The sequence below is a fragment of the Heterocephalus glaber genome, unplaced genomic scaffold (genome assembly GCF_053883595.1).
Source record: "Heterocephalus glaber isolate CG9 unplaced genomic scaffold, H.glaber_assembly_v1.0 deba00001564, whole genome shotgun sequence".
NCBI classification, from domain to species: Eukaryota; Metazoa; Chordata; class Mammalia; order Rodentia; family Bathyergidae; genus Heterocephalus; species Heterocephalus glaber.
This window is the reverse complement of record NW_028258351.1, coordinates 7,885-24,295: the sequence shown is the minus strand read 5'-3', so window position 1 is coordinate 24,295 and position 16,411 is coordinate 7,885. Positions and strand designations below refer to the sequence as shown.

General features: G+C 43.9%; 2 protein-coding genes across 3 annotated transcripts; one reads left to right on the top strand and one right to left on the bottom strand.

Annotated features, from left to right (window-relative positions):
* Nucleotides 1–2,227: 2,227 nt before the first annotated feature.
* LOC101707277 (C-C motif chemokine 3-like) lies at nucleotides 2,228–4,398 on the bottom strand. Its single transcript, XM_087191392.1, has 3 exons — nucleotides 3,884–4,398; nucleotides 3,086–3,200; nucleotides 2,228–2,723 (listed from the first exon to the last, which is right to left on the bottom strand). Exons 1-3 carry the CDS (start codon nucleotides 3,957–3,959, stop codon nucleotides 2,633–2,635), a joined length of 282 nt encoding a protein of 93 aa, XP_087047518.1. The 5' UTR covers nucleotides 3,960–4,398; the 3' UTR covers nucleotides 2,228–2,632.
* LOC101719030 (C-C motif chemokine 4) lies at nucleotides 3,223–16,231 on the top strand. 2 transcript variants are annotated; one of them, XM_087191390.1, is made up of 4 exons: nucleotides 3,223–3,325; nucleotides 13,958–14,627; nucleotides 15,154–15,268; nucleotides 15,858–16,231. In XM_087191390.1, exons 2-4 carry the CDS (start codon nucleotides 14,546–14,548, stop codon nucleotides 15,943–15,945), a joined length of 285 nt encoding a protein of 94 aa, XP_087047516.1. In that variant the 5' UTR covers nucleotides 3,223–3,325; nucleotides 13,958–14,545; the 3' UTR covers nucleotides 15,946–16,231. The 2 variants fall into 2 exon arrangements, with proteins under 2 accessions (XP_087047516.1, XP_004870645.2); XM_004870588.4 differs by lacking the exon at nucleotides 3,223–3,325 and having other exon boundaries at nucleotides 13,897–14,627.
* The last annotated feature ends 180 nt before the right edge of the window (nucleotides 16,232–16,411 follow it).

Here is a 16,411-nt window from a genome sequence, read left to right as displayed (position 1 = left end):
ATTTATTCACGCCTCTTTGAGTTAGGTTTGCCAGTTTTCCTCCTTGAAATTGCCAGCATCCTGAGAAATGCAGAGAGCTGGGTCTGTACAGAGATACCTGTACAGAGACCCAGGCTGTGTTAAAGGCCCCAGGCCCAGGCTACAGTATGGAATGTGTTGAAATGGAAAAGTAGGAGTGTAAGCAAGCAAGGTTTGCTTCTGTCGCTGCCCAATGGAGTCAATGAATTGAGAGACAAAGAGATGGAGAAAGAAAAGCCTTTATTAGCAACAAACTGGCCTTCGATAACCATTGTACCAACTGCCCTAAGGTAGTGATTTTTATAGAGCTTCTCATGGGAAAGTATGTGGGTCCCAGACAAGTAGGCACCTCAGTTTCCCAGTATTCCCCAAAATAGCCTCCTCTGGAATGTGGGCTCTCTACAGCTCATCTCCTTCGCATAGGTCAACAAGAGTTGTAGTCCAGTGGATCTAAAGACACAAAAATGATCAAACTTTCTGTATTGACTAAAGTGGCTTGTGCCTCATTTTTGTTGGGGTCAGCATTCAGTGTTTCTGGAGAATACCCTTGTAGGTGGGACTTTTTCCCATAAATTGGAACTAGGGAGCACTGAAGAAGGGAGGGTTTTGTGAACTTTCACCAGCTAACATCTGTGCAGTTAATCTATAAGTGATAGGGCAGGCAGTAGCCAATAGTAAGATGCAGCATTACGGAATCTGATTGGAATGTGGCAGCTACCTCTTGCATCCTTTAGTAAGGTCCTTTAAGAAAGGTTTTAGGTTACCATGAAATGGGCTCATGTGAAATGTGCAAAGGAGAAACAATTCAGCTTTGCTGAGAAAGGCCTTTCTGATCTGTTGACTGAGAGCCCAGTAACCTGCAGTCATTCAGGAATGTAACTACAGAAATTTCTACTCTAAGATAAATTTACTCTGAGTAGAGACAGGGAGGTGAGAGACTCAGGAGAGACTCAGGTCCAATTGCAGCCCTGACTCTCCTACCTTACCCTTTCCTATGAACTAGGTATCTTCGCTCTTTAAAGTAGACAGTTAGTGCCTTACCTGTCAGGATTGCAGATTGAACTCAGGGCCTCACCTATGCCAGGCAGGCACTCTACCACTGAGCTACATCCCCAGCCTTCTGAAAATTTGCAACAGTCCCATTAAGTACCCAGGGTGAGCTTTAATTTGCAATCTTCCTGCCTCAGCCTCACAAGTAGTAGAGATTAGACGCCTGCATCACCAAACCCAGCTGTCAGTCAGCTGTTTATGAAGGTTCAAGGAGGATGTGCCTTTGGAACTAGAGTCAGATATTTGTCACCTCCACATGTGGTCATGCAACACCACAGGGTCGCACCGGGAGGCCTGTGCTGAATGTGCACATTCCCAACCCCAGTCAAAATACAAATACAGTACATGGCTGGACAACATCTCTGCTGTTGGCTCTCTAGTCCTCGAATGATCAGATTGAATAGATCAGAAGCGCGCTATCTTTAGAAGGGAGTTCCATTGCTAAAGAGGCCACAAGACTGGCCCCCAAACAACTGTTGATTGCTCAACATCTAAAGAAAACCCCAAACTCCTAGCACCCAAGGACAGGAAGTAGGCAGCTCCTCCCCCAGTCCAAAACAGCTCCTCCCTTGTGGCATCTCAGATGTCTCCAGGCAGGACACTTGCCCAGGGGCCAGAGCTAGAAACTCCAGTGAGGCTGATCTCAGTCGGTTCTCAACTCTGAAATGCCTGGGGAGCTGTTGACAATGCAATTCCCCTCCTCCCTTTGCCCCTACATGGTCTCCATTTTATTTACTATGTCCCCCCCCACCCCCAAAGCATTTATATTTAGGGATGTTAGGGACCATGCAACTTTTCATTTAGCTGCAGGCTTCTGGGACCTTCAGACAATGTGTGAAAAGATCAAGGCCTTGAGTAGGCTTTAAAAAGTTTAAAAATTGAAACTTGACTTCTAAATACACACTACAGAATATTCTGCTTCATTGGTATCCATTCATGTGGTGAGATTTCCTCGCACAGGTATATTATGAGTTGACTTGTAAGTGTTCATAGTACCAGTGGTCTAGAACTGTGTCTCCAGGTAAAGTGGAGTAACTCTATGTCTCCCATTTTTTTCTCCACCAAATCCCTGTATTGCACATCCTTTTTTTTTTTTTTTTTTGCTATTATTCCTCTTAACCAGTGATCCTGACTGGCTGGAAAACAAACTCAGACTCAAGGCCAGCTTACTTTTTAAAAAAGCATCTTTATTATTTCAGGAGGCACAGAATAAAAGCACCCAGTACGTATTTGTCAGTTTGTCGCCTTTGGTACCATGTCTGCCCAGAACGAGCTGAATGCAGCCACTCAACTGGCACCAAACAAACACAGGGGGAGAAAAGGGGGAGGGCATGGGTGGTGACATGGTATCCTGAGATCTTTCATACGAGTTATCACTAAATCAGTATAAAAATAGAAATAAAATTTAAAAATTAAATATCATAAATAAGTTAAGCTTTAAGGTAAAAGTTCCCTCCCATAGGAGAGGTAGCTGTGGAGGTTGCAGGGCTGTTTCCAAGGTTTAGGTCCTTGCTCCCCACGGGGTCCACAGGGCTCAGAGGGTTCCCGACCGCTTCCAGGTCACTCAGGCATTCAGCTCCAGATCATTGACATACTCCTGGACCCAGGCCTCACTGGGGTCAGCGCAGACCTGCCGGCCCTTCTTGGTTACGAAGCTGTGGAGAGAGGCAAGGGATCAAACACTGAGGACTCCTGCAGCGGGGTCCTGGGCCCATGATGGCCCTGCTATCCCAGCCAGTGTCCTGAGTATCTCAGGGATGGTCTGTCTTGACAGCCACTCTCACCGACTCAAGGGGCCCTTGGAGCATCCTGCCACCTTCCTCCTGTCCCCTCCCTCCGTCCCTTCCTCTGTCCTGTCCTGCTCTTCGTATCTTTCGCTTGGAGTCGGGTATGTGTGTCATTGGAGAATGAGGGCCTATGGTTTTGACAGGATGGGGGCCATCCTAGCATGGCCTCTGTAGTCTGTCTGTGCCCTAAGGGCCTGGCCCCAGGCGTGGGTAGGAGGGCTGGCACTTACATGACACCTGGCTGGGAGCACTGGCTGCTGGTCTCATAATAGTCAGCTATGTATGGGCGTGGAATCTTCTTAGCCGCATAGGAGAAGCAGCAGGCGGTCGGCGTGTCAGCACCAACTGTAGAGGAAGGGACAGAGCGAGCCATGTCATCATTTAGAAGGAAGGGCCAGCCAAAAGCTGCTGCTTCACAGCATGAGCAGGATGGCCTTGCTCTGAGTGGAGGCTGGAAGACCAGGTCACTGGTAGGCATTTGGGCATTTTTGCCCAGAAATACCCATCTCTATCTTCATTGCTGCCTCTACTTTCTCTCTAACTCTTCCCTGTGAGCTCTATCTTTCTCTGTGTGATTTGACAGATAGTTCTCTTGCCTCATCTCTCTTCAGGGAATTCTATCTGGTTCAAGAAGTCATACCCCAGTACAAAAGCAGTCTGGGCCATCTCTCTGGAGACAACCAAGGGACAGAACTCCAGCTACTGAGAGGGTGATACCACTAGGAAGTAACCAGACTTTGATTCTGCCTCTAGCAAATTCATTTGTTTAGGACCTTGTTTTTCTATCTGTATAAGGGACTGTAGCTGCTCTGTACCCCCAACCACCACCACCGTGACTCTCAGAAATGGAACTAGGAGAGCTAAATCCCATTGTAAAGATGAAGCAGACAGATCGTGATGTTTTGTAGTCCTTCAGAAATTCTTTTTTTTTTTTTTTTGCCTTGGATATTCTGAGGCCACAAGGAAAGACTGATGTGGTCTCCCCAGGCCAGGGATTAGGGACACCTGCAAAAACAGCACAAACCCACCTGGTGCACAGAAGGCCTGGAGGCAGAGAGCCGTGGTGCAGAGGAGGACAGGCAGGGCAGCCATGGAGACCTTCATGATGCTGAGCAGTAAGTAGGTCGAGTACGGGCTCAAGTGTCAGCAGAGCAGAGAATGGCCTGGGTACTTGCTCCTGCCTGTGTGCTTCTGGTGTCTGAAGCCATCTTCTCTCCTCTTTATAGGCAGCCCCCGGCAAAGGGGAAATGGAATCTGGGGGTGACAAGGGAAAATTTTAAGCATGGTAATGCTATCATCTGAGTGTTGCACAAGTCAGAGTCTTTGGTAACCACAGGGGCTCAGGATCTCCAAGAATAGCATCTCTGAGCTGTGTGTCTCAGCTCTCAACTCATGACCTGCTCTGGCTTCTTTTGGGGAAACGGTTTCCCTTCTGAGCGGCAGGAGGGGGAATGTGTTGGCTCAGGCCTATTCCTAGCTGGGCACTTCTCTCGAGAACTGATCTATAATTGACTTCTCCAGTGCCATTTCTCCCACAGAACTGAAACTCTGCTTGTCAAGGCCTCCCTAACCGCGTGAATGGTGTCACTGTGGGCAGTGTACAGTTTCCCACTCTCGCCCGTGTGCAATGACCTCAATTCCGGAATGCCCAGATGGAGGAATAGGAACGTTTCACTCCTTTGTCTGTTCATCAGTCATGGGGTGACCAGGGCACTGGGCTAAACTCCACTTGTAGGTCATAAAGATTCTTTAGGTGGGAGTGTTAATATGTCAAGAACCTAAAAATCCTGGTACCCGCTAATCAAGACAGCATTTCTAGGAAAGTGTAATTATGGAGACAACTCAGACAGGGAGGCATCTACAACCATAAAGATGGCCCAGCATCACTTATAACTCTGAAATGAGGAAACCTAATATTTTGCCACAAAGGCAATAATGAAGTAAATTTTGGCATATGCATCGAATCATTTATAATTAAGCCCTGAAATTGAATGAAGTGGCATAAACATACTCATAACAGTGATGAACCTTCTCCTATTTCAAATTATCAATTATTCATTTTAATCATTTTCATCCTTATTTCCACGTTTTTCTCACTTTATTTAGTGAAGCAGTATTACCTTCCTTGTCAGTCAGAAATTCTATTTTAAAACATTTGTAAGCATCACTAGTTAAAAGTAAGTTGTCAATTGTTTAATTTGAAAGAAATTTTTGACAAGTATGCTAAAGTTTCTATCCAATGGCCTTCGCTAGAATGAAGTCTGGATTTCTCATGTATCTGAATAATCTTAAGAATACTATATAATATCTACTTCAGCGATGCTAAACTCAAAGCAGTTTTTCTATTCCTTTCCATGGATAAGTTCAGTGATGTAAGAGTCTACTCTATCAGCTCCACCTATCTTTTTGCTTTTCCATTCTTTATATTATTATTTCTTACTTAATAACCTTATATCACATTTCATAATGAGAAAGTGGTCGTTCTTTTAAAAAAACTTTTTTAAAAATAGTGAGCTTATTTTGCATGCATATTGTTGTCTCTGCATCATTTCCATGCCTGACCGCCACCACCACGACTAGGTCCTTTCATGACATTCCCTACTACATACTTAAAACCCAGCAAAGGGGGGAGTTCCATCTTTTAAAGTAAACAAGCATTTTGGACAACAACTTCCTGGCCATAGAATTTGGACATTTATCACACATGGAAAGGACACTTCTCATTTCACTTTATACAAAGGAAACCCAGATATTAATTGCTACATAAATGAAATAAGACCGGAAATGTTGACAAACTGTGAAAGCAATTTTCTTAGAGATTTTTCTTCACTGACAGATCTTGAATAGATCTTCACTCCTTGTCAGTCATCTGGAAACAATGTTTCACATATTGTTGAACTTCACTGGCTTGGACTTTGGGGAAAGAACCATATTTTGCAATGCTTGTTTACTTTTTTGCTTTAATATCTTCTTACAGAGTTGGATCTTTTTGGTGTTTTAGGGTGTTTCCTCTGTGTTTAACCTTTGATCTTTGTGTTTATGGTACTGAGTCTTTTTCAGTCTGGTTTTTTTGTGTGTGTGCACTTTTGGCTGGAGAATTTCATATAGGTTTCTTCACTGGAGTTTTTTTTTTTTCACTTACCTCATCATCAAAGTCATCAGCGCAATCATCATCTTTTTCCTCATCATCACCATCATCACCCTCTTCACCAGCAAGTTTTTGTGTGGAAACTTGCTACCACATCCCAGGAGAGATTGCTTTCCAGATATTCCTAAGACTCTTACATCCTCTTCCTCTGCCTCTTCTGATGCTGCATCTTCCTCTACAGCTACTAAGTGCTGTCCACTAATATGTTCAGGGCTTCACCCACAGTTCAACCTTAAAACTACAGGTGGTGAAATTACACAGCCCCAAGGGAAACCATTGGCTGCATAGACATTTTCAAAGTTATTGGCGTTACTTTAATTGGACTGCCTTGTATTCCATCACCTCTGCCTTAACACTATTCAATTCATCCTTTGCACCAACCTCTAACCTGACTGCTCTAAATGAGAACCAGTGCTTATTATCATCATTCCTTACCTTAAAGTGATAACCTTGGTCAGCCTTAAATTCACAAGCAGTAGGATGGCTTTGGGGCCTCAGGAGGCTCATGTCCATGTCTATCAAATTTTTAGTGTGGTGGCACACAGCTGGGAGAGGAGGCAGACAAAGACAAATGAGCAGTGCTCTGACTTCTTTGTAATGGCCTTTATCCTCAGATGCCCCCAGACTAGTAGGCAAGAAGGTTATGTGATCAGGTAATTACCACACTTCACAGAAAATGCTAAATCTCCTGAAAGAAGATGAAGTGGAGGCTCAGAACACTCAGTATGAGGAGGGGAAATGACCTTCTGTAGGAAGATGTGGGAAGGTTTTATTAAAGGGATGGAACTTTGGTTGGATCCTGTTGAAAACAGGAGTTGAACACACGGATGGGATGGGAGGTAGAGGTCCAGCTGATGCAAAGTTACAGGAGTGACATTGTGGGCTCAGAAGGAAAAGGCAGTTGCTCAGTGAAGCTGCAGGGCAGAATGGGGAATCTGGATGACGGAGCTAAACTGGAGCCAAACCAGGGAGGGATGGGATTCTCCGCAAGGGAGTTAGAGCATTCATGTCAGATACCAGGGAATGAGGAAGGATATTAGGCAGAAGCACAAAAAGATGACATTTTAGGAACTCTGTCCTTCCTAATGTCTGTAGAGTTACAACTTTAAAAACACACAGGCTCTGTGTCCACCCTCCCTGGGATTGCCAATGCTGGTAGTCAGGGAGCTGAAACAAAGATATAAGATCAAGGGCAGTCAGTGGGAGGTTTCACTGTGGCTGTGGCATCCGAGTGTCTTCCTGTATGTCGGCCAGTTCCAAAGAAGGAAGTCACTATTACTTATTTCACTGGAAACCACATTACAGATGATGATTCCTGCCCACATTCTCTGTCTCCAGCCCTTCACTGATGCCCGCAAGTGCAATCTCTCACTCATTTCTTCTTTAAAAAATTGTATTGGGACTCTTTTGATACACATACTGGTCACATCCGTCATAGGGAATTGACACCTGTGCATGATATATCTGGATTCTTCTTTTTTTTCCCCATTCCCCTGCAACTGTATTCCCCTCCTTATTTATAAAAGGGTTGCTTCCATTCTTTCCTTTCTATTCTATTTTTGTTCCTTTTCTCTTCCTTGTCTGTCCCCTCTCCACTCCCTCTCTTGGGTCTTAGGAAACTACCTTCCGACCCCTGATTCAGTTTCTGTGAGTTGGCTTTTGTGAGTTGGGGAGGGTGAAACAGGAAACGGAAACTGCTGAGTCAACCACTTTTCTGATAATGGACAGGATTTGCTTCCAGGATTACAACAATTACCACAGAGCAAAATAAGTCATCTATGAAAAGTGTTCTTCAAAATGTAGATGGTGTCTTGTTGATTTTAAACCAAATACAGACTGTGTCTTGTTGGTTGATCCTAGTTAACCAAATTCTGGTACGTGATGATTGTAACATGAAGAATCTCTTGACCAAGTCTGTTTCTCATGATCTTGTTCATTTTAATAGAAGTGATTTATGGAATGTATGACTCTTATGGTTTATAGATTTGTAAAATTTTTCATATTAATCCCCAAACCAGAAAATCACCTTTCGCCTTGTATTTTTACTCGGATTGGAAAATAACATACTTGGATTCATAGTATATACTTAATAGATATGTCATGTAAGTAATGGGAGCCACAGGGAGGTTCAGTTAGAAGAGTGTGGAAATTTCCTAAATAACAAGTTGATGTTCCTAGGCCATTTGTTAAAGATTGAATCAGTGTTACACGGATGGAATTGGTCAGTTTTATATTTCCCTGTCTACAGTATTTACCAATATATGTTCAATAATAACTATATTGCCTGACACATAGTGAAGCTTAATAAATATCTGGTGAATGAGTAAATTACAGACTTGACTTAAAACAGTCGAGTTGTTATGGCTTTACTCTCACTGTGGAGTTGAAATACTAACGAGAAGGGAAGGATAAGAGAGGCCATGTGTCAAAATTTGATCTTTAGAGAGACACGGAAGACTGCTTAGGTGGTGGTGACAGAAAATAACCAGCAGTTAACTTAGTGGATTCTTCAGCATGCTGGGGCTTGATTTGTGTCCTAGATTTCCAGTTCATTCCAGCCCCCTTGAGGCTCTACCTCAGCCCATCATGAGTCCAGGGGATCCTGGCTGAGCAATTCACCTTCTCCAACGTCATTGCCTTAGACTGGGCCCTGCTGGATTGGTTCCTTCCAGTGCCTGGGTCTGTAGCTCCACTTCCCCAGATGTCAACATCAGCAGCAGTGGCCCTGTGTGTGGGTTCACCAATAATCACACCCTTGTTTCATCCAGCCTCAGTCTCCCTTTCTCAGGAGTGGCCCACATAGCTTGCAGCAGGTAAGGCCCCATGTTTCATGTGGGCAGAAACAACATCCCTGAGTCCCCTTCCAGCATCTTGGAGAGATGAGGTCTCATGGATGCAATTCCTTGTTCTGAAGCCAGCCCTTCTTTTCCTGTCTTGAGTTTTTATCATTTTCTCTGGCTGGTTTGTGTGTGTGTGTGTGTGTGTGTGTGTGTGTGTGTGTGTGTGTGTGTGTGCAGTAGACTAGGATACATGTCTTGGTACTGAGTTGATCCTTCCATCTGACTCCTGCTGTATCCTCCACCCAATAAAAAGCATCCCTTTCTATTAGGCATCCAAGCTAGAAGCCTGGAAGTCACCCTTGACCCCTCTCTGTCCTCTCCCATCTCCTACATCTGTTCAATTGCTAGCTCTCATCTCTTTTGGAGATTATCAGCATCTACCTCTCACTCACTGCTGCTGTCTGAGGTCAGCCCTTAGTTTTTCATCACAGCCACTGTCAAGAGTGTCTGAGTAACTGGTGTTTCCTCCAGTCTTATCCCTTGCTTAACGTCCCCCCCCACACACATACAGCAGCCCTTGTGATTTTGCTAGAGTATGAATGAGTTCCTGTCTCCCTCTGTTAATGTTGTTCCAATCCTCTGCACTGTTTCCAGCAGGAACTGGAAGGTGACTTGACCCCTCCTGTGACCTGATCCTCCCTCCCCTACCTACCTCTTTGGCTTTGCAACTTGCCTCCTTCAGACTTCCTGGTGTAAGACCGAGGGCTTTACCAAACGCTCCGAGGAGCTGACTAGTGAAGCACACCCAGGAATCGAAGCGGTGCCTTCAGAATGTAAGACCAAGAGCCTTACCAAATGCTCCAAGGAGCTGACTACAGCGAAGAACACCCGGGAAGGAACACACCGGCCAAGTTGGGAAACAGACCTTTATTAGTCTGGCCAGACGGCACTCCCAAAGCAAAATAGCTTAGAGAGGCCACTGGCTCAGAATCCAAGGCTGTTTTTATAGGGGGTTGAGGGGGAAGTTAACATATTAAAGAAAAGGGGACAAAGGTTAGTGGTCGACTGTCACATATTGATGGTTAGCAGACATCTGCAGCTTGTTCTAACAATTGTGGTGCCTGGAATATCAGTTCCGGATAAACAAAGAGTTGAGTAGTTTACTCTGGGACCCTAGGTCGGTTACAGAGCCCTATCTAGCGTCTCTAGACTAACAAACGTCTCCATCCTTTAACTCACATTTTAATCACAATGGGGCTGGAGAAAAAGGGGCAAAGGTTATGCAGTCTCACACTGGGAACCAAGACTCAGCCCTTCTGAACTTTCTACAGTTCCATAAATGCACAAATCTCTTTCCTGTTTTTAACACTAAAGTATCAACTTGGCAAAGTTATTTACCCTTTGTGCAAACCACAGGGCACAGCCAAAACTGGCTAGGCATGAGCCTGTGCTGTGGCTGCCGAAGGTATTAATATCTTAAACAAATAATGAAAACCACTGTTTCAATCTCCCAATTTTCTGAGAGAAAGAGATAAGTCCATGGATTCTGCTATTCAAAATCAAGTGAAATGAGAAACTGAAAAACATTTGTCATAATAACAAGACGTTGGCTGTTGAGCTTTTAATATAAATTTATATAAAATATATTTTCCTTTCTACTTTCCTTACTCTATATAGGAAGGCTTTCTTGGTCTTGTTTTTGAATCTATTTTGTGTCACCTGCGTGTTCTTCCATGAGTCACTTACCTCTCTGTCTTTTAGTGTCTTCATTTATAAAAGGATGCAGTATTAATACCTATTTCAGTGGGCCCCTGTGAGTATTAAATGCAGTAGTATCAATGAAAGCCTTAAGACATTACCAGCTTATAAGGGCAGTATTAAGCATTAGCTACTATTATCACTGTTATTTAAATTTTTTAAATTTTGTGATTAAAAATATTTAATCGACACATAAATATTGTACATGTTTGTGCTTACCACATGATGTGGTTTTGTTTTGTTTTCTTTTGTTATGTTTGAGACAGCTCTTGCTATGTAGTTCAGACTGGCTTTGAACTCTCTGTGTAGCCTAAACTAGCCTGGAATTGGCAGCGATACGCCTGCATCAGCCTCCCAAGTGATTGCATTATAGGCATGCCCCACCACACCCAGCTACCAGGTGTGGTTTGCTACATATATACATAGTGTAGTGTTCAAATCAGGGTAAGTATATTCATCTTTTTATTTACCATTTCTTTGAGGTGAAAACATTCAAAATCCTTTCTCCTAGCTTTTCTGAAAGGCACAATATATGATCATTCTCTGTAGTCACCCAACATGCAGTGTAACAAAATGCATACATTTTGTAATTTTACACTAGATCTTAGCCAAAGGGTTGACAAATGATTACATTTTGTAATTTTTAAACCTACAAGACTCTTAGTTTTTGACTGAATAATTCACCCCCAACACTCTCTGCCTACAATCTCTTAGCCAATCTCTTTCAAAACTGAACTCCACTTATAAAAGAGAGAAGTTTATGAGCTTCAGTGGATTGACCTACATAGCAGAATGGTTAAACACAAATTGGATATATCAATGCAATGAAATAGCCTGCATTCACTAATGCTACTTTGGAGGAATGTTTGAGTTGTTTGTAGCATGGAACAATATCAAGTAACAAATTATGACATATTAATTCAAGAAAGAATATTAAATCCTAATAGTAAAACATAAAAGAAGATGCAGAATGATAGTCATTTTTAGTTTTTATTTATGACTTCCTAGATTAATTTAATATACAGTGGCTAGGTATATTTTCTATAAGAGAAAAACAATCTAATATGATCTTTAAAACATTCAAGCCTCACGTTCTTTGAAAGCCTTTCTTGACTCTTTGCTACTCTATCTAAAAGCATGAACCCCCAACATCTCACACAGTGCCTGCCACATAAGCTACCCTACAAGCTATGGACAGCTATTTTTCTTCTCTCTGTAACCACTGCCAGTGGCCTACATGAAAATGGGCTATAAGCAAGATAAAAGCGCTATTCAAAGGAAGATGTTCATAAGGAATACTGCAAGTTTTCCTGAACCCACCAAATACCAATGAGGTTTGAGCTCCTGTCAGAAACTTAGCATTCCCTAAAATCACTGCCTTCCATTCTTGATAGCCAAAAAGCAACCTGTGGCATGTGACAAGGCCCATTTTCACTTTTAAAAGAATGAGGCTGGCTGGCTTGCTGGTCACAGAGGGGCAGTCCCTGATGATCTGCTTCAGCCAGCTCATGGTCCTACAGTCTCCATTCATTTTAAAGAATTTTGTACTCATCTTTCCAGTTTATAATTCAATCTCTGCTCCATTTTTCCAAAGTGACTTGGATACCATAGTGGGAACCCAAAGGACTTGCCCCTTCTTGGCTTATGATCTTGGCATCATGACTGTATATTCTAGCTCCCTTTGGCTTTCCAGTCTCAACATTTGCCTCAAGTGATTCTCTGGCTGTAGACATCCCAGCTGTTAGAGGCTGGTGCTCTGGGCTCTGACATCAGTGGTCTCCCCAACATTCCTGAAGCTCAGCACTGCCCTCAAAGAGGCCAGGTTGTCTACATTGATGCCTCTGTTTTCTCAGCTCTTCTGGGATCTCTTCTGAGTGCATTGCCATCAGAGATTCCTTCTATGTCTAGGAGACAGGCAATAATATTCAATGTCTCTTCTGTTAAGAATTAATAACTGACCTTGCCAGCCATGGTGGTACTCCCATGTAATGCCAGTACCCTGAAGACTCAGGCTGGAGGATCACAAGCTTGAACCTAGCCTGAGAAATTTACTGACTTAGTGACACTGTCTCAAAATTTTAAAACGGCTAGGGGTGTAGCCCAAAGTGAAGGCCTGGGTTCATCCTCGGGAACATGAAGTCAATAGATATGTTTTGAGAGACGCAGTCCAGTTCTGATCTTCTGGAATTCTTGTTCTTCTCTGAGGAGCCTCTCAGAATGAGACTCACTTCACGGACTAATCACTCATTCATATCTGTCATTCCCCTGAGAACCCAGGGCAGGGTCTTCACCGTCCCACAGGAGGTTGAACATCAGCACTCCTGGCTCTTTAGACAGAGTCTTCTCCTTAGCACACAGTGGGTTTAGACTTAACTCAGAACTACTATTCAGTGGCTGAGGGATAACCTTCATCCTCACATTCCTCAACACTTTGCTTCTCCTTCTGGCATGCAGCGTGTCTTCTTCCACCTTGTGCGATCGTTATTCCTGACACTCTCAATACACCTCTAGACCAAGATCTCCTAGAGGGAGGGCTTCATTCAGCTGTATCTGTCTTGCCAAACAACAGATAGCTAGCAAGTTGGGCTGACTTGAAATGCCACAGGTAACAAAATCGGTGTGGACCTGGGGACATAAGACACATCCTCCTCTGCTTATAGCCAGGGCCTAGAGGCTGCAGATGAAACTGCACGAGAGACCATGGAAAGACCACACATGTGCTATCAGGGAGGGCAGAACTGTAAAGCTGGCGATGGGGGTCTCGGGGAAGATCAGAATATTTGAAGCAAATCCTGTGGGAAGAAACGGATGAGGACAGAAAGAACAGAGGAAATGGGCAAGAGCAGTTTGTGAGTGTGAAGAGGTAGGGTGACCTTGTACTTTATCAACTGACCCTGAAATCCCCAGGATGCTGCTTTGACCCCTCCGACACCATAGCTTGAATGCATCTGAGGACTGGATCCCTCTTTTCCCTTTTCTACTTTCTTTCTCAGAGCATAGCAGGTTCAAATGTGGGGCTTGGGGTCAGTGGGAGGAACAGAATTTGCACTAAAGCTGAGTGAGATTTGGTCCAATCATATGATGAATTTCTCTTGTTTGCCCTATTTATATATACTACTGTATCCCTGGCCTTGGTAAGCTTTCTTCCTAGATAGGCCTCCAGCAGCTATGAGACCAGCCAGGCATTGACAGGGACATGAGGCATTCCCTAAGGAGTGCTTGGGAAACACCCAAGTTCTGTGTGTAACATAGATAAATTCATTTCTAGGTAGTTAGTCCTATGTCTATACTAGAAACATATTCCTTGTCTGAGTTTTCCACACTTGATTCTAACTCATTTCTTTCTCTTGTTTTCTGATCGGCTCAAGAAACTATACTGAAATCTTTATCTCTTTTCCATTCCCACCCTGTTCTAGAAGAGGCTGCCCGATATCTCTTCTGAATGAAGTCCTGATTAGATGGGTCTTTGCGTGCAGAAGAGCTGGTTCCTGTCTAGGCTCACACTCTGTGTTTGCTATGGACACTACAGCTAACCTGGAAAGACTGACACGAAGCCTCCAGGTTGTGGCAGGGCCAACCACCAAGAGCAGTTTGGTTCTCTTCCACCAGCCCTTTCTAAAAGCAGGTGTGAACCTTTCACACTTCCTCTCAGATCTGCAGTCCCTAGTCACTGTCATTGGTACACCACTTCCCTCTTAGGCACAGCCCACTTCCCCCCTCCAGCTCCCTCCTCTTTCTTCTGTGATGACAGCATCCTGAGGAAGAGAAGTTGTAAGGAAGACTTCACTTTCAGCTAGCTGAAGTTTCCCTATTAGTGCTGTGACATCATCCCTACCCTGGAAATTCCACTCATCCTCCTGTGCCCCCACTTCCGGCCCAGGCTTCAGAGTCCCTATAAAGAGGGGGTCCCAACTCACAGCAGCACAGGACACAGGTTCTGAAGCTTCTGAGCTCTGCAGGCTCAGCTCCACCAAGCCTCTGAATTCTGCAATCTTGTCTCCACCATGACTATGAAATCCTGCGTGATGGTCCTCACTCTCCTAGTGATCGGAGCTGCCTTCTGCTCTCCAGTGCTCTCTGCACCAAGTAAGTCCACCTTTTCACTGTCCTTTCTAGAGTTAAGAAGTACACAGAGTCTACGTGTTTAGTTGGACTGGTCCAACAGCAGGATGTGGGGAGGAGACAAATGGGAGCTGGGAAGATTTCCAACAAGTTTGCTGTTAAATGAGTCTAGTAGACATCCAATAATATTCAAACTTCCATTATCTTAGGATAAACATGAGATAGAGGAAATGGATGAGTGAGAAGTCCAACTGTTGAACTGGCTCTGTCTCTGATTATTGGTCTAAGCTTGTCCCCCTCTATGCTTTAGTTTCCCATCTGTGACCTGAAGACAATGAGGCATGTTCTGAGACTCAATGCAGTTCCAGTCTTGTAGAATTCTTTCTTGTTTTCTCTGGGGGTCCTCTCTTTAGATAGGTGGGCATGGTTCACAAGGGACTATATTTGGGGTTATTGTAGTATCATAGAGATGCAAAGAAGATTCATCTCTAGCAGCCAAATGAACAGCTCCCATACCAAGTTTTGATCTCACTCGGACTTTTCCTTCCAGTGGGCTCAGACCCTCCCACAGCCTGCTGCTTCTTTTACACCCAGCGGAAGCTTCCTCGAAACGTTGTGACTGATTACTATGAGACCAGCAGCCTCTGCTCCCAGCCAGCTGTGGTGTGAGTGTCAACCCCTGGGCTGCTCTAGTAGGCAAGGGTGAAGGCAGCATTGAAAAGAGCCCAGTTGGGGGCAGGGGATGATCAAGAAAAGGAGAAGTGGTTCTCAGAGCTGAATCCCCACCAAAAGCAGTAAGGGAAGGAACAGGTCATGAGATCAGTACTTGAGTCCTGAAAGTAGCTGAGTTGGTGGCAAAGTAGAAGGGGGTTCCTGGAGAGGATGCTAGCCAGAGGCCAGAAAAGAAGGAAGAGTTAAGAAAAAGAACATGAAATATGGAAAGATTTGTCAAGCCATGCTACAAAATGTGAAATAATCACTGTTAGCAGTTTTAGAGAATGGGGAGATAAATCCACATTGACTGCAAAACCCAGTGGTGCCTAATCTGGCAAAACTCTGGGGCTATAGCTAAATCCATGGGTGGAAGTTAAAGGAGTCTGGCTTCAGTTCTACCCAGGAAGGATCCCATGCACTAAAGCTGTCCAAGATGAACTATGGTCAAGCAAAGGGAGGTGTCTCTGACAGGCAAAGAATGGTAGCAGATGACTTGAAATGTTCCATGAGATTCTACTTTGTCTATTTCTTGTTCTACAGATTCCAAACCAGAAAGGGCAAGCAAGTCTGTGCCAACCCCAGTGAGCCCTGGGTCCAGGAGTACGTGGAATACTTAGAACTGAACTGAATTCCTCAAGCTCAGAGGCATGATGTCTTCAGGGAAGGTCACCTGGGCCCAGAGACTTCACGCTGAGATGCGCCGTGTTCTCCAAGCTGACAATGCCTCTCAGTAGTTTCTGTCCCTTCTCCTAATTTATTCTTCAGTGTGCGCTCTGTTATTGGATTCAGTATCATTTTTATTATTTATGCTTGACCAAAGGACACGTCTCCCATGGAGATGGTCCATCATCATTCTCTTTGTGCTATTATGCATACATGGAAGGTGCAGTTGATTCCATGAATTTTCATAATAAAACTTTTTTTAAAATGGAAACAGATTCTCTGTGATTTTGATTGGATTTAAAGTGAAGTAAAGGCAATTCTATTAGTAGGGACAAATTTCAGTTTCCAAAAACCAGTAACAATGAATAAGTACTGAGTCCTTAACTTGTGCTCTGAGGAAAATATTCTTAATACATAATTCACTTAATACT